Below are 27894 nucleotides of genomic sequence, written 5' to 3' on the forward strand. Positions count from 1 at the left end.
TTGACATGCCCAAATCAGAAACTCTCATCTTTAGACATCGACCCAAATCCGACCAATAGGCTGGAGCAATCTTGTTAAGTGTACATTACCATGGCTACTATTGACGCTGTTTTATATTTGCTGTCACCATGGAATTTTGACCGCATTTAAAGCAGGCTATATTCGTTTCCCAAAGTGCCCACGAGCTTGCAGTCGAATAATGGAAACATATCTAACAAAATGTGGCTTTTTACATGTTTTGTGTTAGTAAAAACAGAAAGGTCGCTCCCATGGATACCCTTGTTGTAACCGTTATTTAATTCCAACACGTGGGAAGAAGACACAGCTATTTTCACATTTGTTAAAAGCTTTGAGAGGGAGAAGTGTCCTTACCTAAAAGCGACAGTAACCTGCCATGGAGTTTAAACCATGTCGGTACTATATATCAGTAGCTGGGCAATGGCACAGTGGAAATTATGCTTAGCCACCAGTAGATGGCACAGTCAGCTAAAGTTAAGTAAACGGACAAGAAATTAGCTAAATATAATTAATATCATGACATATGGACTTTTTGGGCAACATCCACAACTGACTCCACTTTCACTACGAAAGTTAACTTAACGTTACATAATAATAACACATTACATTATCCACATTAACAAATACTCTACAACTACGTGATTACCAATTGTCACGCATCTGACTTACTCGGTTTTCAGCCTTAATCAATTATTCTCTCGCGCTCTCTCAAGAAATCGCCAGAGTTAAGATATTTGAAAAATAAATCGGTTCATTGATCCTTGAGATCACTTCAGTCACAAATGTATCTCTGCTCTTTGATTTGACTAACATACGTGATGTCAACACAGAGATTATTGTTTATTCGATATGTATTGTCTATCAACAAATTCACAAAAAATAAAATTATTATTTAAAAGGAAGCAAAAGATGTGCGCAATTCATAAGCGCGTGCATGCTTGCTCGCGCGACAGCCTCATATCACTGCAGCCAGTTGACCAAAGTTGGCGTCCCTGATAACAAAACAAGTTAATACAAAATCAATAGGCACATGTTTATGGCTCTACAGGTGGAGGCATTAAGCACGTTATCAAACTTAATTTAATCTAAGATAACAACTAGGCATCAAATGCTGCCCTGTCACGTCCTCGGTCCCCCTTTGCCAGAAAAAAAAGAATCTTTTGGTGTGGCTGAATAAAATCTCGCGAGATGATATTGGTATTCACCAAAAGCTAAATACGTATTCTAACTGAGCACGTTGATGATCAATGGTGCAGTGTATGCAATACGTAAGAAAAGTTACGTAGGTGTGTGCAGAATTGTGAGGACCGCCGTGAGTCTGAGAAGGGGTATGTCGGTCTGTGAAGGATCGGTTACAGAGGCGGCTGGGAAAGTCAACATCATGGGTGAGTCTGCTGCAAGACTTTTCAATGATCAAACTGATATAAAGTCCAGTTATGTTTTACCTATTTATGTAGCTTGATATCTTATAATCAGACTACCGATGTCGAACAGATGTTTCATATCACATTTATTCACGAATCGAGCGCGAGTTAGGCATTTCCTGTGTGTGTGGATTTTTTCCCTTCATTAACGTTAGCACTAGCTAGCTAGCTACTTCTTGACAATACAAAGCTAGCTACTGAACGCATTCTTTACCTTTCCCCAAAAACGCAAACATTAAATCATTCATATTAGCTACCCAGCTTGCTAGTTTACTCACACTTAACTAAATCTGGTAGTATACCTGACATCCTATAACCACAATTACTAAGTTACCCGTTGGCTGGCTCGATATGTGCTAAGTTTTCTAGCTACCGTTCAAGTTAACTACTTAGCTAGCAATTTAGCTGGTTGAATACTTGTAGCTAGCTAATGCTTTTAGCTAAAATAAGTTATTTAACTGGTGATAGTTCATTTGAACCTCGTGTCTGCCAACATACACGATGCGATGTAAAGATGACGTTAGCTAACGAACTCTGCTGATTTAGTTGGCCATCTACGTAGGTTGGCAATGTTATTAACTAGCCAACGAAAGTTACAGATTGACAGTAGCTGTCTTGGTAGCTAGCTAGCCTAACGCTGGCTATCTAACAGTTATGTATTGCTTATGGCGAATCAAATTCATTACTAGCTATAATTATAGCTATTGTACATCGATTACTTGACTGAAGCTGGTCAATATTCGTTTGATGGACTGAATATTGCGTTATAAGTTACCAAATCGAAGCTAACAGAAGTTGTTTAACTTTCCTGAAGAATGTTGTATTTCGTCTTCGCAGCTAGCTGCTAGTGGTGGCTAGTACGAACGGAGCTCACTAACGTTAACGAGCAAAGTTACAGTAGAAACGGAAAATATAGCTAAAGCGTTAGCTAGCTAGCTAATCTCGTTTAGGTATCTTAGTTAAACCAGGTTGAGGGTGGTTAATATTCTCATAGCTTCAGTAATATTAGCCAACTGTAACGTTATGTTCTTTATTAATAAGTTAATCTTAGAACCTCGGAACCTCTTGCTATTTTGAAAGCCACACGAACGAGTTCGGACAGTAAAGGATAATGAATTTTCCTAACGTTAAGTTACCCTACTCAACTTCCCCTGAATGCAATGAAGTTATGACTAAATGGCAACTTGCAGGTGATGTTAGCTAGCTGGTGAAGGAGATAAACTGGTTAGCTTGAGGTGAAGGTATCTGGCGCCCATTTCACGCCCAGCACAAGGTGGAGTGCAGCGGTTTGGTATTTCGGGTGGGGAAAAAAATATGTCTAGCTACACAGAGCTACATGTATGTATAGCTACACTAGAGAATTACATTTCATTAAAATGACAAAATAAGTGACACGATGATGGTTCAGTTTGTAATTTTGGCTCAAATTGTGAAGATGACAAGTGGGGAAAGTGGATTACGGTGAAATTATAACACCTGCATATAACGAAGGAAAGTCTGATCTTTGGAAGTGCAGTTGAATAATCTGGAACAGGAAAATGTACGTGTAAATTGTGTTACGTTAGTTATTTCTTTAGTTTATTTTTAACCGTTTCAGCAAAACATTTGTGAGAATCTCAGACATAGACAGAAATGGGCATAACTCATTGTATGAACTGTACTTAACTGCTTGTGCTCTAGAAAGTGTTTCTATTTTGTGGAAATTAGTCTGGCAATCCTTTAATTGCATGCCAGGTCATTGGAATAGCAATGTTTGTCCCTTTTTCGTAAAATCCCCACAAAGTATACAACATATTCCTTACAGTAACCCTTTGTCCTCATGAGAAGGCCTTTACACCAAGTTTTTGAATGTTTGAGATGATGCTGTAGAAATGTGTTGTCAATATATGTGAGGAGAAAGTTTCTATGTTTCCCTCCAGAAGTTTCTCTTCTGCTGAGAGAAGTTGCTGGAGGCTTCTCAGGTTTTGCTGGTTTTCTGTGTTTCCTGTATTTGTGGGAAGTGGCTCTGGCCAGCTTGGTCGAGTTTGTTTGTGGAGCTTCAGAGCGGGAGGTGAAAGAATGGCAGCACATGGGCGCCGAGCGGGGGAGGAAGTAGCACAACAGCGTACCGTGGGAAGGTGTCGGCAGAGAAGAGCGGCAGCTCCGAGTACCTGGGCCACACTTTCAGTTCACTTCAGAGCACGGTGACACTGCAGAGATCAGCTCTTCAGCATATCTACAAAGGCCCTTTGGTCTCTCTCCCAAGGTGTTTTTCATACAGGCCGTGCATTTCCCCGCCCTCCTCCAATAGCAGCAGACGAGCCCGGGAGAGCAGCAAAAGCAGACGGTGTCACACCGCAGCACTTCCTGTCGTTTACTCACAGATTACACTGAACTTCAGCAGTTGGCTTCCTGACTCTATTTTCTGAGTCAGTGAGGAAATTTGTCACTGCGTGCAAGTTTCCTCAGTGACCTCGAGAGCTCTTTGGCCTGAGTGGTAGGCCTACATTTCATGTGGCCTGTTTCATCCATACCTGTTTTTCTGCCAGTGAATTGAAGGCTGGGTGTGATGTAACTGCATGCTACAGAAAATACTTTATTTTTTGCTATTCATGCATAACTGTGGTGGGTTTGGTGTTGCATATGCTGTGAGACTGGTGATTCATCTGGTACAGGAATGGACATTAGTAATGGTGGGTGTGAAGCTGCAGTGTAGTGAGTTTGCTTAATCATATGGCTTCACCTGATCCAGCTTTGCTATCCATTTGTAGTTCTGTGTTTGTACTGTTAGTTAATGTTTGTGCCTTTTATTTTATTTTTTCATATAAAGCTTTATACATTTTTGAAGTCATACAACGTTTCAAATGTTTTGCCTAAAACCACAATGGTCTACTTTACTGTTGTTTTGAGGCATTCTAGGAATGAGCAGCGCAAGACAGGGTCTGTCGAGTTTAAAGCCTCTTCCCTACCTACAGCACAAATTCCCTTAACCATACAAGTGTGGCGTCATGTTGTTGCGATGGCTGCTGTTTGTAGTTGCGTTGCTAGTGCTGAGGACTGCAACAGGCTTTTCGTGGGGACTGGAGCGGGGCAGCTCCGCTCCTGTGCTGCAGCACAGGTCCCCCAGAGGAGCCGTGCAGTGAGGTAAGGGAAGCGATGCTAAACGCTTATTCATTCCTGCTGCCGCTCTCGGTGACAGTCGGGTAGAGCTGCTGTTATGAGTGCTTCCTTCGTAAGGAGCTAACATGCTGGCTGGAGAGCCGCAGTGTACCAATTTAACAGGGAGACTCTGTGGCTTCACACTGGGCTGGGACTGAGGCTGATCCTGCCAGCGGAAGGGGACGGCGTATTGGAGGGGCCCTGTCCTTAGAGAGAGTCTCTCTGTCACTATCCTCTCTAATAGACACATTCAACAGAGCCCCGCTGCTCTGACACTGTGGTGGTGAATTCCGTCCAGTGCATATTTTTAAAGATTCCTTCCCCCATTTAGCCGCAGATCATAGCTGGAGCCTGTGACTGTCAGATGTACAGGCCTTTGGTATACAGTCTGCAGAAAGCAGGATGGCTGTTCGCTGAGAATGCAGAATCTACAAACCACATTTTGCCATGTTTTCTTGTTTGTGGTGTTTTGTATGAAATGTTAGATTTTTGATCTGCCAGCAGGCATCTAGGTCTGTATTTTTTTAGGAACACAAATGTTTGTACATTTTTGATGTGTGTGAAAGATTTAGAATGTAAATTGAAAAATGTAGTAGTTTAGTTATTCATCAGGAAATGGATTACAAAACAGTGTCTGGTTGCTTAGAAATGGATTGAATTCCAAACCATAGGCCTGTTTGATGCTGAAGTAACTTCAAACAAAACACTGAAAGTAACAGGTTTCCTTTGATTTTCATATTTAAAGGAAAATGCAGTTATATCTAGAGATGAGTTGTATTTTTTGAAGTAATCGTGCACGTGTATAACATGTTAAACTACTTCCTGTCGAGTTCTGAACCTGACCCCCTCCCCCACTCTGTGATGCAAGCTGGCTTTACAGCTACCTGCCAGTTTTATATTTGACTGAAAGGAGGAATACAAAGGCAACTAAAAACTGTTGCTTCATATTCTGACAGTGTCCCTATCAGTAACATGAGAATCATTTTTAGTGTTGTCCTGATTGTAGTAAGCTTGTCAATGTGCGGTTTTTACATGATAGTTTTATTTAGGGTCTGTGTGAAAATGAAGCCTTGGCAGTTGCAGCTAGTAGGATTAAGTCTCCACTCCAGTGGGAACATTATCTGCTGTTCAGCTTTGTAGATGTACATTTTCAGAGCGGTTAGCTGGCTTTATTGATTGTTTTGGCTGTGAAGTGTAATTGAATAGTTCAGGCTCTATTAGCGGTTGTGTTTCCAAATTGCCAACTTCATATCCATCAAAGTTTCCAACAAGTTAGTCTTAAGACTACGGGTGATCCTTAAATGTCTAAATTGTTGCACCACTCCAATTTAAGGATTATTCTGGGATCGTGCTCTAACTGGGACTAAGTGGTGAGATTGCATTCATAGCCCAAGGTGGTTCGCCTGGGCACAGTTACTACTGTACAATATATGGTCGCTTGATATAATGCTTTTCTTGGCTGATAGCAGTTGTCCACCACTCCGGTTTACTGCTGGTTTCATGCAGGGAACATGGAGGATCTTTGACCTCTGTGGATGTTCTACATGGAGAAGGAAGGAAGTGTTTCAAAGTCCTTTATGCATTGACATCCATAGGGAGTAACCTTAAGAATGTGGAGCACATCACTTAGCATTGTTTACTCAGCATTGCCTTATTTTCCAGATGATAATCAAGTTGGCCTCAGCTTGGGATATGGATAATCGATTAAGAAGAATGAGGTTCTTTTTTGGAGAAATGAATGCTGCTCTTGATTTGGTGAATTGAAGCTAATTTGGTGGTTGCCTGATTTGCGATAAGCACTTCTGTATTATCCAGGGGGAAATGCATTCGAGAAAGGAAATGCTTCACGTTGTGTGTTTGCTGGGAGAGCTCCAAGTTTGTAGTCATGTGTAGCTTGTATGCATCCACATGGCCGTTCTCAGGGCTTTGTATTTTGTCTCTCAGACTAATTTTTTCATTTTAAAGGTTTATGGTTTACTTTGACTGATTTGTCCTCTCTGTTTGTCTTTGTGCTCTCTGTACTGATGACTCTGCCATCTGGGACTTCCAATCCTCATCTCTGCATTCCCTTCTTCACATAATCGACGGCTTCTGGAACTATACATGAACTCTCATTACATCAACAGCTGTAAGTATTGACTCATTGAAAATGATTCTAATTATTTTTTCCACAGCTCATCTGCTTTTCTACCTGGATTACATTTTGAAATTATTTAATAGAACATTCTGGAGAAAATAACTTCTGTCAGCATGTGTGATAGGCTAGTATCTTGGTATTTGATGTACCAAAAATGGCTGTATCTCTGGTTAAACTTGTTTTAATGAACAATTTGCTATTATACAGAATGTAGGATGCATGAGCCAAAATTAAATCTTCAAGTCACTCTTTGCCATTCCCATAATATGTAAATGATGGTAATTCGACTTTGGAAAATTAGTTGGACGGGATAACTGGTTCAGGCCGGTTGCCGGCACTCAGGAGTAACTACTCAGCAGCTGGACATTGGATACCCTGCCTGAGGCCATCCCCTCTGGGCAGTGATGGGATCAATTGACATATCCACTGGGACCACGCTTTAACCAATCAGAGCATATTAAATCCACATGTATTTTACACTTGCTCAGACACAACAACCTGGGATGTTTGTGTAAATGTGTTGAGTTCAGGAGTCTACTGTCTTCTCACAAACCCTTGATCTGGTTTTCATTGCTTTTTCAGCAACAGAACCTGGAGGGATACGTTGGCTTTGCAAATCTTCCCAATCAAGTGTACAGGAAGTCTGTGAAGAGGGGTTTTGAGTTCACTCTCATGGTAGTGGGTGAGTACAGAGAATCCGACTGCCAGTGATTGATGAACAAAACCTGAAATCTTGTGAGTAAAGATGTTCATTAGGCTATGTAGCGACAATGTCATTTCTACTTTGCAGTCACCTTGCATACCTAAGGAAACGTTAATTGCGCTGAACATTTCCTTTGTACTTCAGTTTATGACTACCCCTTTGCTTCAGTGTTGGGTTATTTGCTCTCATCTGGTGCCCTTTGTTTTTAAAATTTTACAAGAAATCTGAACCAATGTTGCTTGTTCAAGAGTCATACATGACTGTTCTACACTGTAATACATTACTTGTTACTCTATGTTCGAGTACCCTAGCATTTGTATTGAGTATCTTTATATAATATATGAAGAGACAGTTTGATTCATAATTTGATACTGAGTTTATGCTCTCTGGAATCGTGGCTTTTTTTCCTGCCCTGGTCTGATGTGTGCTCCTCTTGACTTCGGGTGGGAGGTTTCCTGTAGTTCCGTACAGACTATCAAGGCTTAAAGCCAACCTGGCTGACAGACGCACACTGTCACTCCCCTCATTGAAACTGCCTTGAAGGCACAGGAAGACTGTTTTAATGGCGGATGATGTCACTTCCTGTCCGGATCCATTCAGCCGCTGCTCATGCCTGTTTTCAGAAGAAAATGTCAGGCGTTCTCTCTCAAATGTGAGCTCAGTATTCATGTGGGGACACTGGAATTCCCTCTCTCAGGAATGCAGGAAACGGGCCCCACTGCATGACACTTCACTCAGTGTGCATTCTTTCTAAGGTAATTCTCAAAGTTCTGGATGTGTTCTGTGAGTAAATTCACTGCCTTCGGTTTTTCCATATGCGATGGTGTTTATTCTCCTGGGAGCCACCATTTGCATTGTGATAGACTTGTGATTAAAACATCTTGATTTTGCCCTGAAAACATAGCATGATTTAAAAAAATAATTTTTCTTAAAATAAATTAAACTCTTTTCAAAAGCAAAACTTGTGATACGTTGACACAGGTAGCCCACACATGTACTGGTGTTTGATATACAGGTACAGGTGTATATCTCTACATTGTTCCATCTGTCTTTATTTTTTGAGTACAGCAGTTTCGATTTTCAATCATTTTTTTTCTGAACATTGTGTTAAATACAAACTATATAAACCTGTGTTTGAAGAACTGAAACCACACAGGAACTGACTTATACATCTGTCTGTTGTCTGATCTGCACTCATCATGATGGAAAATATGGCCATGAAGATTAAGTTAGTCTAGACTAGGCATGTATAACAATGAAAATTCCACCACCCTTGTGTCGACCAACCTGTATAGTAAGTCCGCTGCTTACTCATTGCTCAAGATTGGCAAGGTATGCAATGGAATTGAATTGGATTACATTTTTAAGGCTTTGTTTGAAGTCTTTTCCAGTTTGGAAGTCTGAGCAAACGCAATGACTGTTCCAGGCATCCTAACTACCTATTTGACTCCCAATCAAGGATGTTTCATTGAATCTCTCCGTAATAAAATGTCTAAAGTAAAATTTGTGATATATTGCTTTGCATTTATTATATAAAGGAGAGGAATGTGAATGTGGTCTTATATTTCACAGCCTGGAAGCAGACTTTCGCTTGAATAAAAAAAGAAATCTTTTTGTCGGAGAGCCCTGATTTCCCCGTCTGATTGAGAATTCTGTGATTGCTAGCAGATGAACTCAGCCCAAAGACGCTTGGTCCAGGAATCACAATTTGTCACGCTCAGTGAAAAGTTTGCACAGTTGGGCCACATCTCCGTTTGAGTGGAAGCGACCCCCCCCTCCCCTTGCTGCTTTTGGAGGAGTACCAGTTGAACAAACGGGGAGAGAAACTCCCACTCCCTCGTCTCTGCTGTCGCCCAAGAATTACGGGACTGCCACAGCAGCGGTTTGTCTGCTTCCTTACCGTGGCATTCCATCACATGAATTAGGGTAAACCCCTCTGTGCAATTCAAGATGTCCTGCCTCTCCCCACTCCAGATTCCCCGCATTCAAAGGGGCCTCATGGCTCATCGTTTATAAAGCTACATAAAATTTCCTTTAAAGGAAATGTGTTGGCCGCTGACCAAGTCATCTGGCTCGGCCCCACTTCACCGTGAATCCCTCCTGGTGGCTGCTGCTGTTGTAGAGCTCCCTCGCCATGGCGTTATGCCCGCCATTTTAGCACTGGTCGTATTTCCACTGTATTATTTTGCCTCCGTTTCTCATGTCCTTTGTGGGCTGTCTACCAAAATCACATGTTTTGCAGATTTCTTCTTGCAGAATTGTGTTTCTTGGATACTGGGAATAGCGAGAATGGCTGCTTTGATGACACATTGCACAAATTGGCCAGTGTTTTGAATTTAGCTGAGCCACTGTTCCTTTGTGTGAGGCCCTACTTCTAATTTTCAGATTGAGCCTCAGTTTGTGTAATCCTACAGTGTCTGCCGTGTGTGCAATCTGTTCCACTACAGTTTTCAGGAAATTTGTGTCGCCTCTTACTCACTAAGTTTCATGCCTGGGGTTCATGGAATGTGCTTCCTGTAATGGGACATTAACCTGAATATTCACAAGCTATGTGCCTCAAGTTGCAAAGCAGCATGGGACTGCTACCCACAGGGTTTGTCACAGGGCTTCTGTTAGTTCACCAGACCCAACCCCACCGGATATGGCTGGACTCCGACGATTGAGCTTTTTGGTCTTGGGCGGAGGCCGCAGTATTCAGGGAAAAATCTGTGCACACGTGCTTAAAGCAAATGGGCAAATTGCTATACTTTGTTGCTGGAAGCACTTGAAGGGGGAGTTTGGCATGTTAGAGACTTGTTGGGGGAAAATTAAAGCTGACTAAATGAAAAGAACTATTATGAGGAGAATGTGTTGCTGTAGTAAATAACTCAAAGGCACAAGCTGAGGTATGGAGAACTTCAGTCTGATGCTTACCAGTAATGACTTGCCCCTGTGTATTTATTTCAGGCTAAGTGCCTAAAATTCTTCGCAACTGGGAACATACAAAGTCTCAATTCTTTCCTGTAGTGACGTACTGGAGGTGGTTTTAAGCCTTCAAAGTTTTACGCGTGAACACAATTATATGCAGTTTAATTTGACAGTTGTGTCAGGGTATAACTACGGGTAGGGGATATCACTGGAATGTGCATTGTGGTATGTTTTGGCACAGAATGCAGCCTAGCACGATTCATTTGGTTACTCAGGCTAAATGTAATTAATTTTGAATCCATTAGCCATGTAGGCAGACATTGAGTAATGTAAGCCCATGACTGTGGTCCTGTATTAATGTTTTGGGCGGATGGGCGTGGCTTCATGCTCATATTATCCCGGAAAAAGCTGGGTATATTAACTGGCCATGTCCTTTGCCAAGAATAAAAGTGAAATGTAATTCAGTCATCCTACATTCCATTCCGTTTTGCCCATTCTGTATTTGTCTCAATTACTGTAAGCTTGGGGGGGTGCTTGTTTATTGTTCTTTACTGTCATTATCTGTGTCAAGGTTGGATAAACTCAAGTCACTGGGTTCAAGTTTGTTTAGGGTTAAATCTCAGCCCCAATCAGATCTCAACCTGGTGCCTGGAAGCGATCTATTTTTTGGGCTTGGGTCCGAAAACACGGCGGTCTGAGCGTAACCCGTTGTGACGTGTTAATTAGGCCATGCTCCTGCTGTCGGTGGCGGCCGAGGAGGACGGCTTTGGCTCCGCTCCACGCGTTTTCCATCTTGTGCCAGCATAGGTCGGAATGGAGTTCCTCTCTGCTAAAGGTCATGCAGCACGCCGCGCTGGGTCGAGCAGGACGCCGCGCTGGGTCGAGCAGGTCGGCACACTGGGTCACGCAGGACGGCGCGTGTGAAACGCTCAACCCTGTCCTGTCCTGCTCGCTGTGTGAAACACTGGACCCTGTCCTGCTCGCTGTGTGAAACACTGGACCCTGTCCTGCTCGCTGTGTGAAACACTGGACCCTGTCCTGTCCTGTCCTGCTCGCCTTGTGAAACACTGGACCCTGTCCTGCTCGCTGTGTGAAACACTGGACCCTGTCCTGTCCTGTCCTGCTCGCCTTGTGAAACACTGGACCCTGTCCTGCTCGCTGTGTGAAACACTGGACCCTGTCCTGTCCTGTCCTGCTCGCCTTGTGAAACACTGAACCCTGTCCTGCTCGCTGTGTGAAACACTGGACCCTGCCCTGTCCTGCTCGCCTTGTGAAACACTGGACCCTGTCCTGTCCTGCTCGCCTTGTGAAACACTGGACCCTGTCCTGTCCTGTCCTGCTCGCCTTGTGAAACACTGGACCCTGTCCTGTCCTGCTCGCCTTGTGAAACACTGGACCCTGTCCTGTCCTGCTCACCTTGTGAAACACTGGACCCTGTCCTGTCCTGTCCTGTCCTGCTCGCCTTGTGAAACACTGGACCCTGTCCTGTCCTGCCCTGCCCTGCTCACCTTGTGAAACACTGGACCCTGTCCTGTCCTGTCCTGTCCTGTCCTGTCCTGTCCTGTCCTGTCCTGTCCTGCTCGCCTTGTGAAACACTGGACCCTGTCCTGTCCTGCTCGTCTTGTGAAACACTGGACCCTGTCCTGTCCTGTCCTGCTCGTCTTGTGAAACACTGGACCCTGTCCTGTCCTGCTCGCCTTGTGAAACACTGGACCCTGTCCTGGCCCCCTCGCCTTGTGAAACACTGGACCCTGGGCTCTCTAGCTCTGAGAGAGAAAGCGGTTGTCTCTGGCCTGCACAACGTCTCTCCAGCACAGCGCTCAGTGGATGTGTCCCACACCTCCTTCTATTTTTCCCTAAATTAAACCGACATCTTTATTGCTGGCGTGTTTTAATCTGCTCTTTATACGAGACCGCAATACCCAGTCCAGGAGTTGAGCGGATAGGCCTCAGATCTCACCAGAGACTTTTACATTCTAGTAGAGACCATTAAATATGTCCGTTATGTTTGTGAGGTCAGCATGGCTCACGTTGTGGAAACTATTTTGGTTGAAGAGGCTCTTTTGTGGAGGGCATGCTTCTTGGCACCGTAGCCTTTCCACCACCCCTCTGCCCCCCACAGACACACACATGTACACGAAGAAGCTTGCGCATGCACACATGCACACACATGCACTCGCACGCACGCACACATGCACATACACGCACGCACACATGCACGCACACACACAGACACACACACACACACACACACACACACACACAGATCCCTGCTGGATGTTTGTGCTCGTTAAAGGTCAGTGCTCTTGGTGCCAGTATTCGCTCACACTGCCTCCATTGTTTGAGTCAGGATGGGCATGGAAATGAAGCACTCAAAGGTAATCGGCATTGGACCAATCCAATCACAACAGGCCCTGCACAAGGGCTGCATTAACAGTCTGTGCTCTGTCACTTTAACACTGTTGAAGCTTTTTCTCACTACGCTTCAGGAACTGATATGGTCTCATAGGCTTTTATTGTCTAAGCTTATGTTATCACTTAAAGAATTTAACTAATTTATGAACTTGTCATTTAAAATGGCTCTCACTACTGATAGGGCGCAGATAACTATGGAGTCCATATTTCATGTAACCATACTTCAAGTAAATGCTATCTTTGTGTTTTCTCCCCATATATTATCCATTTTAGCAACCTGCTCAAATCATTTTAAGTGCAAATGTTGTAGTCTGGAGTTCTCCTAACTGACCCCACCATAATGTATTCATAGTAGTGTGGGTAGGTTTGCTTTTCAGATTTTCTGAAGATGTGTCATGGGTGTTGATTGGGTCTGCTGTATGCGGTGATGGGAGCATTGCAGTGGAGCCCTGTCCTTTCTCACTGCGGTTCTGTGTATTCATGTGTCACTCTTCCTTTCCTCTGCTTCATAGGGGAATCTGGGCTGGGGAAGTCAACGTTGATCAACTCCCTGTTCCTGACAGACCTGTATTCTCCAGAATACCCTGGACCTTCACATAGAATCAAGAAGACTGTACAGGTGATCATTTCCAGCTTTTTCTCCATCTCTTTCTCTCTCTCCTTATTCTGTTCAGGTTCTTTATCAACTTACAAAACTTGTTGTCAAGTACAGCTTGAACATACATATTTATGTATAGTGGGTTATAAGGCATCTTGTCTTCAGATCGTGAACCTCAATTCATGCTGCCACAAACATCATCAAGAATGCTTTTCTTTCCTTCAGATTTTATCTTAAGAAATACAAATCACAGAGTAGTTCACTGGGTTTTTAGCTCGTTATCAAATGGCTGCTGAACTTGAAGTGAACTCATGTTTGTCACTTAGATCTACTTGTCTGAGGCAGTTCTTGCATGTGAAGAGTTAGATTAGATTTACAAAATTGAATATTCCTGTCCTGGTTGACTTTGGTCAGCGTAACCTCCATGCTGCTTTGAGTGGGATGAGGTTGTGATGGGAGGGTGGTTTCATCAGTCAAATAATACATCGAGTAAACCAGTCAAAATACTAGGTTCCCTGTTGCAGAACCTTTCCCATAACTTCTGATAATCAAGTTGGGAACTCCAGCAATTCCCCTACTGCTGTTGCAGAGACCAGCTGCTCATTGAAGCACGTGTGATCACAGCAAGCTCACGTTGGCCCTGTTTATCTGTAAAAAAAGTCTTAGCTTAATTACACCTCACAGTAAGCCAGAGGCCTACTCTTTGTGAGGTTGTTTTTTCATGCTGACAGAAGACTTACCAACTCGGTTAAACATGTCGTGTACAACCATGAATTACTAGCGTTGCAAATAGCAAATGGGAGGCTTGCGCTTAAGCTCAAACTTCCTGTTGCAATCCACTTCCTGTGGTAACCGAATGCAGGGTTGTTATTGGCTGGGCTGAGGTACACGGCTCAATCGGTTTGGAATTATATATGTCAGCCAGATAGGCTGATGCACTCTTTATCCTTTATGTCAATGATTGTAATGTTTGTAAAGTGCATAATATCCATTAAGGCAGATGGATATCTACTGGTTCAGTTTAGGTTAAGCATCTTGATGGAGCACTGTTCCATGGAGCCAAACCGTAGAGCTCCTGGTCAGAAGCCCAGTTCTTGTTTCTCATTAGCCCTGAATGTCCAGGGGGACAGGAGCGGAAGAGCTGCTCGGCGTGTGGAACCAGAACGGTTTCAAGTGCGTAGCTCTCCGCATCGAGAAATTCAGGTTCAGAATTCGGTCGGGTCATGAAAGATGACACGTCACTGCCTTTTGCCAGTAATCACACATTGTGAGCCAGAACCTCAGTTCAGCATATCATTGTTAAAAAGTATAGAATTTCATCCTGCTGTATGCTGTAATTTTTTATTGTTATGTGGAATGGTAAAACTGTCACTCTGAAGCGTCTGTGTAGCTGCGGGGTTTTGGCGGGGGTTGGGGAGAGGCCTCTCTCGGAGCCGAGCAGCACCGGACACGCTCGGTGTAGCAGGCGGGGGATAATCGGGTGCGGTGCCAGGGTCTTCCCCCTGGCGAGCCCACATACCTGCTCCACACACACAGACCAGAAGCATTTCCTCCCGCGGCCTCCCGGCCCAGCGCTGCTATATGGGTCTGTTTTCTCAGCCCCGCACGCCGCGGCCCAGGCGCCGAACGCAGGCTGCGCTCGCCCTCAGTCTGGCGGAACCAGGAAGCCCAGGAATGCAGCGCTCTGTATTTACGTACATCATCATCAGGGCTCGGCAAGTGAGGGTTAGCCTCCTTCTGCGGTAGACCTCCTCTCCACAGAAATGCCAGCCCTGCGCCAGACTTGCGTAGCCGGCTGTAGCCGGCCGCGCGTTTTTCCGCTGCGCCGAGCAGCTGCACCCCTCTGTGTTTCTGGTTGGGCAGCATAGCTGGCTAATGGAGCCGCGTTACGGCTGCATGTCGGCACACGCAGGCCCAGCCAACGTCACCGCCTCATCCCGGCATGCACGGTTCAGCAGACCCGCTCCGCCCGTACCGCGCTAGGGCATCGCTAACGCTGCGTGGGGAACTTCTGTTTTTCCCACACGTGTGTTTTTACACCGTCTTTGCACTTCAGAGGTATGTTACTTCCTGTGTTTGCATAACTCTTTGAGCAGGTCCAGTGTTCGCACACAAGTCCTACTTGCTAAACGTATTCGACCAGCCCAGATGGTTTTAAAGCCGTTATCTATGCTCCATTATTAGCGTTTAGATGACCTCGTGGAAAGTACTGTTCTGAATCAGTTTCAGATCAAGTGCTGCTCTAGCTAGCTCTCTGTGCTGACTTAATGTTTCCTCCCTCACCCACAGTTCAGTCACGTCTCTCAACGCTGAAATCCCCCTAAGCCTTTAAGTGGCCAGCAGGGGTCCGCTTACAGTCTACACTAATTTGTTTCAGGGATTTAAAAAAAATCTCTGGTGCTTTCTGTGTGTTTTGCATACCCATCCATTCGTGTCGCCTGAGCTCATAAGTGGGTGTGTATTAGTATCTGTTGATGGTACAGGTCTCTGCTGTGTGGGGCTCATTCATGTTACTGCAAGCAGGGAAGTTTTAAGCGTTTGGTCGTAATAAACAATCTTTCTGTCCTGTTTCAGGAGGCGTTTACACTGAAATTGCTGAGACGGTGTCTGACCTTTCAGACACCACTCTTTGCGTTCCTCTGTTCAGCGTTTAGGAACAGCAGGAGGAGGAGAGGACAGGGCACATTGCTGTAGGCTACAACATGAACATACCGCAGGTGTCTGGTGTTCTGGGCCCTGTCTGTAGGAAACTGCAGTGCACTTTTCCTGTTGCACAGACCTGACCAGTGATGCTCAGTGCGCATGATGGAGGTAGCCTGTTTAACGCTGGGGCTCAGTGAACAGCCCTTCCCGCTCTGAAGCTCCTCCATGTTCATCTAACCTTGACTCCTGTCTCTCTTTGAGGCGGAGAGCCGCTCATCCATCATGTCTAGCCTCTGACACATTCATGCCGGTGGTGAAGTGTTGGTTACGCGGTTGACCATAGCTGACCTTGGCCAAACAGCTGTTTCTCTCATGGGGTAAAAATCTAATCTGGAGTTTTATTGGTAAGGGCATTTGCAGTAAAAAAATAAAATAAATTCTTTATGAAGTTATTTATGGATACATGTGGCGTTTATCACTCAGTAACGTTTCCGACTGATCATATTACTGGATCTCCTACATCAAGTTGCATAACATAATTCTGGGTTAATTCTTTTTACACCTATTTGAAGCTTGACTATTTTTGAAAAAAATTTTTTTTTATTATTATTATTTTTTCCCCACTTTCCATTTTCCTCATGAAAGTGGAATAGCTGTCTATGTTTTTGGGTCTTTGTGGAGAAGCTGTGCTTAGTGCTGTCTGTGAGCTGAAGTGCTTACTGGCAGCAGAGGTGAAAAGGTCAGCCTGGAGACAGGATGAGGATTTACGCCGTTCACTTTGAAGGGTTCCCGCGTGTGCGGTAAGTGGGTCACGCACCCGGCTGTGCGGACGGTAAAAGCTGAAGAATCTGCTCAGAGGAGCTCCAGGTGTTGGGGAACATGTGTCGTCACGTACTGCCTGTGAGGAGTCTGTACATTCCAGCACCGCGGACCGCCCTCGTATCGGCGTTCACAGACCCAAGATTTACATCACTTTTGTTTACGTGCTTTAATTCATTTTAGTGTGCATTTATAAGTAAATGTAATTATATAATTATAATGTATAAGTAAATGTTGAGTGCTCACAGTGAAATGCCTGTAGTGGCAATTTTCTTTTGATTCCATACCTATTCAGCAGTTTTGACTGGGATTTTACCATAGCCGCAGGATTCAGCCATCAAGGCTGAAGAATCAGCCTTTCAGCCCATTCAGCCATGAAGGCAACTATAATAGAATTCCTTTTATCTGGTGCATGGTTTGGCTCATGGAGAAATGAAACCACTGGCTTCATAAAAACGCATAGTGAATGGCTCTCCAGGGATAAGATATTAAATGTTTGCTTTTGAGTTTTTGGTATACAGTTTCAAGGTCCTTTAAATCTGCTGAAAATTGGTAGTGATTCTGACATTTATTCACACATTTGTTAAAATACAGAACCATTTTAAGGCCCATTCTTTACAGCTGTCTGACATGCAGCTAATGGTTTCAGTTACCTTGCATGAGTAGTCATCTCTGTCTGTGCCGTTGGTTTGCCCTGCGGGTTTCAGTATACAAGGGAAGCTCTGTATCCAAAACCTTCTCTTGGCAGTAATGGTCATAATCTATTATCACTCACACAGTGATAATCTTTCACTTAAGCTTTTTTGTGCTCTTCTGACACCAGTTGTCACAGGAGTAACATTTATTTCAGTAGTTCAAGTCTGTTAGCCTTATGACAATGAGGCATGCTCTCATTCCCCCCCAAAATGTGGATTTAATCTGTAACAGTTGTGCTATTGCTGCTACATAATTTACACCCATTACATTTGTGTGGAGCCCCGGCTGAATTCAAAGAAGGGCTTCATTTTTCCGGTCTTTTCTATCCAAACTACCCAACCCTTCCCAGGTGGAGCAGTCCAAGGTGTTGGTAAAGGAAGGTGGAGTCCAGCTTTTCCTCACAATAGTGGACACCCCAGGGTTCGGCGATGCTGTGGACAACAGTAACTGGTGAGTCCTGTCCTCTGTTCTTTTCCCTGGACTGGGTGCCTTGTGGTGCCATTCTGTAAGTCCTTGTTTATCCTGTTCGGCAGCTGGCAGCCAGTCATCGATCACATCGACAGCAAGTTTGAGGATTACCTCAACTCCGAGTCCCGCGTGAACAGACGACAGATGCCCGATAACAGAGTGCATTGCTGCCTGTACTTCATCGCCCCCTCAGGACATGGGTATGTACTGCAATAGTGCCGTCATCGCCTCTGTATCGCTGCTTAACGAGCCGGTGCAGGGCAAAATGGCAAGGTGTTAGTTCGGTACTAGATAATAACTTTGACACATTTATATTGCGGAACTCGGGATTCCCAGGAAATCACTTGATATTTAAAATAAATACAACTGTTTTTGTGTAGGTAATCAGATTTGTTATTTAGTTTTATGAAATCAAATTCTGCTGAAGGTACAGAAGGTGATTCAGAAGATAATCACTGTTGCAAATATCTTACAGTCTCACATGAGCTTTAAGGGGCAGTGTGAAATATCTGCTATGTAATGTGCTCCTCCAAATACTCATAAATAAAATGTTCACATTTGAAACTACAAATAATTGTACAACTTTGTTAATATCCCCTTCCACTTGCTGTTGGTTTCTCTCTGTATTTTTGGCTCATTCGGGTCTGTCCCACGATTAGAGTCAACTGCTGCCCGTCTACTTGTACCCAGGCCATTTTAGTCAGAACAACAAAGGTTCCTGGAGCTCTTGGCTCTATGTCAGGGGACGCTACAGCGCGGTGCACGCCAGCCGTGCCGTTGCCCGGGGGACGACACGCCCGCTCTGTGGGATATTGTGTGGGGGACAATCGGCCCCTCAGAGGGCCAGCTGTCCGTCACCGCCGCGGACAGCCCGTGGCGTATGTCACCCTGACGCTGCCCAGCACCTCTCTGCTCTGAGCGGAGCGGAGGAATGGCTACTGCCCTTCCAGTCAAATCGCTCACGGCTCCGTATGCTCTGTTCTTTCAGACAGGGCCAGTTTGGTCCAGTGCTCATTAATGGCCCTGAGCTTCTAAAAACACTCTTCTGACTTTAACTCTCTGTTTCTGAGGCTGGCTAAAATGAATGGGGTAGTTTATGTTTGGGAAACGGGTCTCTGAAATGAAACCCCTTAAACGTCCTGTGTGTAAGCAGAACTTCCTGGGCTTTGTTTTGTGCGGGCAGAACCACCCTCGGTTCCCTTTCTGAAGGGAGGCAGAGGTGGGAAGTGTGGAGAACCGGTCTTTCATGGGCCTGCATTGCTTTCATTCTTCAGTCATGCTGTAGCAGAAAGTAGCGATGAAGGAAGTGGCCCAACTGGTGTGTTTAGATCGCTTGGGTTACATAAATACTCCTGCCTGAGTGACTTCTTATTAAACCCAATTACAAGCTTGTATAAGTCTGGGATCGGTCTGCTCAATTGGATTTATTGCACATTGTAAATACTCTGAATAAAGAGATGCTACAATGCTGCTTTGAAAATGAGCTTGAAGTGGGAAAGGGCAACCATAGATTTAGGCTTGTGCTGATATTCAAGAAAAAGCCTGCCCTTTAGATACTCATAATAATATTCCACAACATTGCTCATAACTTCCGGAGCACTTTGTACGATACTTCATTTTGTCTAAATGTGTAATGTTTACTTGAGATTTAGTAGTTTACGAAGTACTGTCGGTTTTCATTAGTTATTATTCAATGTCATTGAACAATGGGCCAGTGCTTGCATTTGGTATTACATGTAATCCGTTTGAAAAACGTGGAAGTCCCTGTGCCAAAGCAGGTTAGATAGATTTTGTCTTAAGTGTTTTCATTCATTTATTTCCATTTTTCCCTGATCCCCCCCAGACTGAAGCCGCTTGACATCGAGTTCATGAAACGGTTACATGAGAAAGTGAACATCATCCCGCTCATTGCCAAAGCCGACACTCTGACTCCCGAGGAGTGCCAACAGTTCAAGAAGCAGGTCAGTGAGTGCGTCTGTACCAGGTTGCCAAGGCAACCCGCGCACTGGATCTCACGGAGTCAGTGTGCATGCATTACCAGCTGTCCCGGGGTATTCATGTGTAGCTAGCTGTGAGCCGTGCCGGGTAGCTTACATGCGGAAAGTGAGGCTTTGGTATGTACTATGGGTGGTGCTATAAACATAAAATTGATGGCAAGGGCTTACCATATATGAAATTGTGTTGAATAGAATGTATGGAAATGTTTTTAATGTATAACATTGAATTGAACACGGAATGTATGAAGGCGTTTAGACGTCATCGAATTTCCGTTCATGAGTGGTTTTATACGGTGCTTGCTCAAACCCGTGTAAGCCAACATACTGAGCTTGCTTTTTATTGAAAACGTATTTTGAAAGCGGAAGAAACTCTGCTCTCTCAGTTGAAAGCCCCCTGAATTCCACCAGTTCTGTACCTAATAACGCTAGTTGTCCGTTGTTGGCTGTGAGCTCCTCAGACGCAGGCTGTTGTGAAGGTGTCTGGCTTGTGGTGCTACCCTATGTGACATGACACCATTAGGTAGTTACATTCGGGCTATGTGCAGCCTCCCTCTCCCGTTGCGCTGCAGTGAGTGTGATACCTCTTATGGACCCACCGCATTCCTTTCAGTCTGAGAATGGAGGCTCGCAGCAAGCGAATGTTTCTGCGTCTGCCATACCAAACGTTATCTCCACAGAAGGGGAGAAGGAAGGTCCAAGACCTCTTATTCCTCCCAGGCAGAAGACTGTCTCCTCCGAAAGATTATGTTCTTAACAAGTCACAACGGATCTTCCGTGTAACTGGTGTAAAAGATGAGGTGAATGGTGGGCTAGTCCTCTGTGTGCAGTAACGTATGGCATGTGCTAGATTTCATTTGACCTGCTCAATATATTGAGTTGGTAGTAGTAGCGCCCTCATTTATGACTTCAGACTTAAATGTGTCCAGTCACGCCAGGCACACGGACGGGGTTCCTGAACGCAAGTGATAAAACGTTGGTGATGAAAGTTTTGAGCAGTGAATGGGATACTTTAATAAAGCCAGCAAGCTGCAGAAAGTGCAAAGCCCTGTGAATGTTTATTTATCGTGTTTGTCGGTGTAAAAGGGCGAAGTAACCATTAAAGGCAGAGGCTCCCGTGTGCTGGTTTTTGGGCTCGGTGTGTCACAGGGCAGTGCTGAATCTGTGTTCTCTCCTCTCCCGCAGATCATGAGGGAGATCCAGGAGCACCAGATCCAGATCTACGAGTTCCCCGAGACCAACGACGAGGAAGATAACAAGATGGTCACCAAGATAAAGGTGCGGACGCGGAAACGATAGGAAGCTCTCGCACACACGCTCCCGTCTGTAAAAGAGCGCGGTCTTGCCCGGTCAGTAAGACCAGAGCCAACGCTCGGCGTGTCAGTGACCCTGAGCCGACCGCTTCCCAGCGGAGGCCCCCAGGGCCCCACTTCCTGTGTCACTGTAAGCCCCGGGGGGGGGGCCGCGTGATGCCATTGGTCTGACTGACAGTGGGTCAGGGGCGGTGGGTTAGTGTGCACTCCAGGTCACCCTCAGGGAGCCCCTCAGTAATGAAGCAGGAGCTCAAACACCCAGCTGTGCTGTAATAGGCCGCGTCTCTCCCCACGCAGGGCCGGCTGCCCATGGCCGTGGTCGGCAGCAACACCATCATCGAGGTGAACGGGAAGAGGGTTCGAGGGAGGCAGTACCCGTGGGGCGTGGCTGAAGGTAAGGCCCGTGTTCCTGGCAGGGGGGTCCGCGTTTGTGCCCGGAGCTCTGCGGTGTCTGCGGACGCCTCCCGGCTTCTGAACGCACCGTCAGCACGTGCCCAGAGGCCCTGGCTCGCAGTATCCATATGGTTGGCGTTACGCCGGCGTGATTCCTTCCTGTTTGCCCCGTCTGGTTCCTAATTCGCCTGACTCCGGGCCCCATCTCCCTGGCTCAATTAAAATTCCTGCCTACTGAAGAGACCTCCATCACAGAGGGAGATAAAGGCCCAAACTCTGCATTAGCTGCAGCCCCGCTGACAGGACCCAGAGTCGGAGGAGTTTGTTTGAAGTGCAGGATTAGATAAAGGATGCTCTGTTTTGGATTGTTTGGAGTTTAGAGTGCAGACTTTGCGTTGTGGTTCTTGTTATCTGGTTAATGGTTAAGGTATTTATCACCCGCAAAGACAGCATGTATAGTAACACCTACATCACAGAGGTGACGTAGGTGTTATCATACAACTGAGACCAGCTCCAGAGTATGCAAGTATGTATCTCTCAACATAAAGGCCACATCATGTGTGGCTAAACTCAGGTCATAGAAACGGGCAACAGAATGTTGGCAGCCACATGCCTCCAGCTGTCTAGCATGAAATGCATAGACTCCGCTCCTGTATTCATTTTCCATGAGCAGCAGGAGGGATACTGCTCATATTCAGGGAAAGTCTTTAGGGAACGCATTACACAAGTGGTTGCATCATTACAATGCCCTCTGGTGGATGCACGGTGGTACTGCAGTGCCCGTAAGGCCAATGACCATCAGAATAGTTTGAGAAATTGTTTAAAGGTAAGTTGGAAATGTGTTGTACGTTTAAAATAAAATAATAAGTTTGCTCACTTCAATGTTCCAATACAATAATTTTTATTTAACAAAGTTTCTGCCTTCATCAGGGCTTTCACAGCAATGTTTGCACATGAATGAAAAAAAAAAAAGATAGACAATGAGGTAATATGTTGCACCTGAGACCGATCAGCAACAACACAGATATCAAAAGACAAGTTCAACAATCAAAACGGGATACAAATGATTTTTAGAATGTATTGTTTCAAGAATACATATGCTCCATAGGATATGAGTTGATCGTAACGTTATTGACTGCCGAGAGTCTCCACAGTCTCCTACTGGTTGCGTAATTGCTGATTAGAGTCAGTATCTCGCTACCTGCTTTGTTGATGCTTCTGCTGCTTATCAGATCCAGAGACATGTTATAATAATAGTGTTGCTCCAGTCAGGGCACTGATTGTTGCTTGTGTTCCAGTCAGGGCACTGATTGTTGCTTGTGTTACAATCGGAGCACTGATTGTTGTTTGTGTTCCAGTCAGGATTGTTGATTTGTTGTGATGAATTTGTGCCTTGACATCAAAAGAGCTTTATGGAATGTCTGAACATAATTACAAAGCTAGTTTATTATATTTGGCCGATTGCTTGTCGTGGTGTTCAGATAAACCTCTGGTACAAGGTGCATGAGCCTAGATGGTGTAGTTATTGCCACATTGCCAATGCTGGTATTGCAGTTTCAGTATTGACAACATTGACCATCAGATATAGGCAGTTAATTTTATGCTTAGTAAGAAAAATAGCGTTAGCATTTTTTTTGGGGGGGGAGGGGGGCGCCTGTAGCCTACTGGTTAAGGTACGTGACTGGGACCCGCCACGATAAGATCCGCACAGCTGTTGGGCCCTTGAGCAAGGCCCTTAACCCTGCATTGCTCAAGTTGGTTTTGTCCCCTGCTTAGACTAATCAACTGTAAGTCTCTTTGCATAAAAGTCTCAGCTAAATGACATGTAATGTCATTTTTAATTGCATGACAGAATTGTGCTTCTTTTATTCTAATTTAAAATTGTGGATACATGTACTCGTTTGTTCTCCCCACTCGCACTTGGCGAATGTTTATGGCGGAGATGTGCAGTTTCTTATTTTCTCTCTCTCTCTCTCTCTCTCTCTCTCTCTCTCTCTCTCTCTCTCTCTCTCTCTCTCTTCTTCCTGTACAGTGGAGAATGGAGAGCACTGTGACTTCACCATCCTCAGAAACATGCTTGTCAGGTACAAACCACTAATTATCACTGCTTATCCTCTCACTGAAACCACAGGCAAAGCTAGCTGTACCGTCCTGACTGTAGAATAAGCTTAGTGTAGCATGGTTAGCTAGTTCGCTAGTAAGCCCGGATGGTGCAGTGAAAGCGAAGGCTGGTAGCAGGTTATCGCGACAACACTCCCCGATGACGTAACCCTCAAATTCAAAAGAACGTTGTTGCCCTTGGCTAGAGGCGAGTTTGTCTTTAGCTGACTGGCAATTTCTCACCTGTTACATTAGCATCGGAAGTCCTTTGCTTAGGATGCAGTCCAGGAGCATGACGAATGACTCCATACCTCACTGAAGCGCTTTTAAAGCACAGTACTCCGTAAGACGATGCACATTGGTAATTACGGACTGGTTGCTTTTCCCCCAGGACCCACATGCAGGACCTGAAGGATGTGACCAATAACGTCCACTATGAGAATTACAGGAGCAGGAAGCTGGCCGCTGTCACTTATAACGGAGTCGACAACAACAAGAGCAAGGGCCAGCTGACCAAGTGAGTCCCACAGGGCCTGAGTGTTAGCCTGCAGGCTTGCGTCCTTTAAGCCTGTACCTCCAGTGTCTGCAGATTTTAAACTCGTGTGAAACCTGTGTGTGATGTTTGTTGTTGGTATGTCGTTTCCCTGAAAATAATGTTTGTACGTGTAGAAGAGGCACTGTTAACCCTGTTCCTCAGTGCCTGTAAGCCAATTGGTCAGAAGAGAGAGTGGAGGTTAAAAGCCCACCTGTAGCTCACTGCATAGCAGACTGAACACATGGCCAAGCTGCTTAACCTTCATGTCTTAAGTAGAGCCCCAGACTGATCCTAACATGGCAGCCCTCCGGCATACCAGTCTGGAGCCTGAGCCTGCACACAGTGCTTTTAACTCACTCATCTGTGTGTTCATTTCATTTTCAGCAGCACCTGATAAATGCTCATACATCCTCTGTGTGCTTTTGCAGCAAAGTGTACCATCCAGTTTGTCACCCCCCTCACTTTTAATAACGTGTGTTGAATGAATGTTTGCTTTTTAGTGCATGGTCTAATTACAGCATGTTAAGTTTGTGTTTCTGTTTTTTTAGATTTGACACAGTTGAAGGCATGTAAGTGGTCTTTTATGTTCTTCCCAAACCCGACGTTGCTTTCTGTCCTTGCGGTTGGATCGAGCGTGCTCCAGGTGGTGTGCATGCTCTCCTGTCTGCTCTCTCAGATTCACGAGAGGGCCTCCCACACGGTTCTCGTTCCTCTCATTTCTCTGGTTTAAATGTGTCTCTGGTATCTTCACTCGAAATCTAGTTCCTTAAATTATGAGTCTGTATCATGTTTCCTTCTTGAGCAGGTTCCGTTTCTGGCTTCTAACGATAGTTGGAAGCCGTATTGATTGTGCTGATTCTGGGTTCACTAACACTATAAAGCTGGACTTTCTAACACCTCTGACTTGCTTTACTGTAGACTGAGGGTTGGAGGGTAAGGCCTTCCCTCTTTCCTCTCTCCCCCGGTCGATAGACTCCCGTCACAACAGTGCTGGGGTTTCTGCCCTGACCACATCTTATCCCGTGTAGAGGGAGGGGAGGGGGGTGGAGGGGGGGTACTGTGTAGCGCGGCAGGGATGAGATGCGACAGGCCAGAGATGGCTTCACTGAGCAGGGCTGGGGTGCAGCGACACTAAGGCTCTGGGGCTCACCAGCGCTGCTCTGTGTGACCCCCCCCCCCTGCAGGAGCCCCCTGGCACAGATGGAGGAGGAGAGGCGAGAACACGTGGCCAAGATGAAGAAGATGGAGATGGAGATGGAGCAGGTGTTCGAGATGAAAGTCAAGGAGAAGATCCAGAAGCTGAAGGACTCTGAGGCTGAGGTACTTTCCCAGAACGTCCTAAGTGCCTAAGGGCTATTGGGGTCGTAGGCTGTAGCATTGTCGCGTGCGTGAAATATGTTTGCGTGCCGGTCAGTCGTGGCTCCCCCTAGCAGTCGGCGTGACTGACCCCTGTCTGTGCCCTGCGGTACTGCAGCTGCAGAGGCGCCATGAGCAGATGAAGAAGAACCTGGAGGCCCAGCACAAGGAGCTGGAGGAGAAGAGGCGCCAGTTCGAGGACGAGCGGGCTGGCTGGGAGGCACAGCAGCGTCTGCTGGAGCAGCAGAAACTGGACGCCTCCAGGTAAGGAGCTCCGCCAAACAGCAGCTAGGGCTACGCCAGGCCCGATCACGGCTTTTTAAACCACCGCCTCGGGGCGTATAGGCTCCCTCCATCTGACCTGATGTAGTGAACAACCAAACCTATGAGGCCATGTGTGAAACTTCTGGGGGGACAAAAACATCTGATGTCTGCTTGATGATGGGTGCTTATTTTTAATACCTCTGTACCCATTTATTTATCCGTTTGAATTTATTATGTGTGTTGCACTAAGGTGTATGAAATGTGCTATTTAAATAAAGGATTATTTATTGTTTGATTGAAGACAGCCAATCTGCAGCAAGGCATTCAGCTTCTGTGTGATTGAAAAAAGAGAAGAATAGCACATAGAAGCTGTAGGACCTTGCTGCTCTTATTAACACCCAGTCAATATCAGTGATGTTTTTCCACAGAAGCATTTCCTGTGGCCTCTATTTACTACCACAAAGATTGCGCCCCATGGTAGTGGTTATTCTTATTATACTTTAAAATAATCACTATTTGATATACCGTGCAGCCTTAACTGCAACAAACCAGGATACAGCAGCCACTGCACAGATGCTAGCTCTGTCTGTGAATCATTTTGTCTGTGTTTAATTTCAAAAACAGCTGCTCATGAGGTGGAAATCTAGGGGATGTAAAAATGTTCTCTCTCTCTCTCTCTCTCTCTCACTCCCTCTCCCTCCCTCTCTCCCCTTCGTTTAGGACCTTGGAGAAGAACAAAAAGAAAGGGAAGATATTTTAAAGTGTCCGAGGAGCACCGCTTTGTATTTGCCAATTGGCCAGCCTGGACGCCTGTGTTTCTGTCACTGGGCAGCGCACAGATTCAGCTCAATATCATCTGCATGAGGGAGGGCCAGAACGCCACCGTCTGTGGCCTTGGGGAGGGGGGGGGGAGGGGGGTTAACCGCCATAAAACTTACCATCCTGCACACGCTGAACCCAGAAATGCTCAGTTCCGTCTTACAGTTTTTATTTTTCAAAAAAAAAAGTACCGTTTATGCAGAGCAAATGCCTAACTGTTGTACAATCATGTTTTGGTGGTTGATTGTTTACACAAAAAAATCCTGTTCTTCCGTGACGTCCCAAAACACGGCGATTCTGAGCAAAATGTTCTAAACGTTCTTCTATTCTCTGCTTCTTTGTGAAATATGCATAACACAGGAGACCATGTCCTGAGCAGCACCCTATACAGAGAGCCTAATGCAAAATGACCAAAAGAGGAGTCCATGCTCACTGTAACCATGCTGACGGCCACCATTAAGACAACCTTAAAGGATCAATTACACCTCAGGCTATTTTTATATAACATTGGTTTTTGCTTTATCTTTCCCAAAAATAATGCTTCTTTTATTTCATGTAATTTAAATTATCTAGCCTTGGACAGCCATGTATAACATCATTAAAGTAATATTTCATTTAGTTTTTTGTTTTTGTTTCATAATCTTTTTTTTTTTTTTTTTTTTGTAAGTTGGAGAAATCTTGGGAGGATTATCCAGTTTGTTGACTGGTTTTCAGCTAGCTACAGCCGGCAGCTCAATGCGTAAAGAGCTGAAAAGGCCGACTGTACGCTACTTTAATGAGTGTCCTCACGCCAGCATTGGGTTTTCCCTGACAGTGAGAGGTCATCGCCACACTTAGGTTTGTTCATGTACTGCATCTCTGTATTTTTAATTTTATTTTTCATTTGTATTGTACAAAGTCACGTAATAAACTTGTGATGATACAGGTTGGCTTATTTGCATTGCTTTTGTTGCGACAAATTCATGAGCAGGTTATTTTGGTTGTATTCTAATATAGTATTGATTTGATGATCGTGTAATATTTTAGTTCGGATCATCAGTTTTTCTTTGATATGAAACATCAAAACATTTCCAACGTAATCACTATTTTGACCACCAGGGGGCATCATGAAGAATCTGAGGGGTATTGGGTCTAGCGGAATCGCATATAGTTGG

The 27894-nt window shown here is 45.1% G+C and overlaps 1 protein-coding gene across 1 annotated transcript; it reads left to right on the forward strand.

Annotated features, from left to right (window-relative positions):
* The first annotated feature begins 1348 nt into the window (after window positions 1-1348).
* septin7b (septin 7b) lies at window positions 1349-27662 on the forward strand. The gene is made up of 16 exons (XM_061245390.1): window positions 1349-1403; window positions 3443-3533; window positions 4458-4565; window positions 7248-7399; window positions 13255-13361; window positions 17848-17948; window positions 18032-18166; window positions 19810-19927; window positions 21146-21238; window positions 21571-21667; window positions 23699-23750; window positions 24158-24283; window positions 24850-24870; window positions 25486-25621; window positions 25776-25921; window positions 26642-27662. The coding sequence occupies exons 1-16, from the start codon at window positions 1349-1351 to the stop codon at window positions 26679-26681; spliced, it is 1578 nt and encodes a 525-aa protein (XP_061101374.1). The 3' UTR covers window positions 26682-27662.
* Window positions 27663-27894: the final 232 nt, after the last annotated feature.

The sequence above is a fragment of the Conger conger genome, chromosome 1 (assembly GCF_963514075.1).
Source record: "Conger conger chromosome 1, fConCon1.1, whole genome shotgun sequence".
NCBI classification, from domain to species: domain Eukaryota; kingdom Metazoa; phylum Chordata; class Actinopteri; order Anguilliformes; family Congridae; genus Conger; species Conger conger.

Coding starts and splice junctions, on each gene's coding strand:
- septin7b (XM_061245390.1), top strand. CDS start 1,349: ATGTCGGTCTGTGAAGGATCGGTTACAGAGGCGGCTGGGAAAGTCAAC. Junction 3,534..4,457: donor GGCGCCGAGCGGGGGAGGAA/GTAGCACAACAG, acceptor TGCTGTTTGTAG/TTGCGTTGCTAGTGCTGAGG. Junction 25,622..25,775: donor TGAAGGACTCTGAGGCTGAG/GTACTTTCCCAG, acceptor GCGGTACTGCAG/CTGCAGAGGCGCCATGAGCA.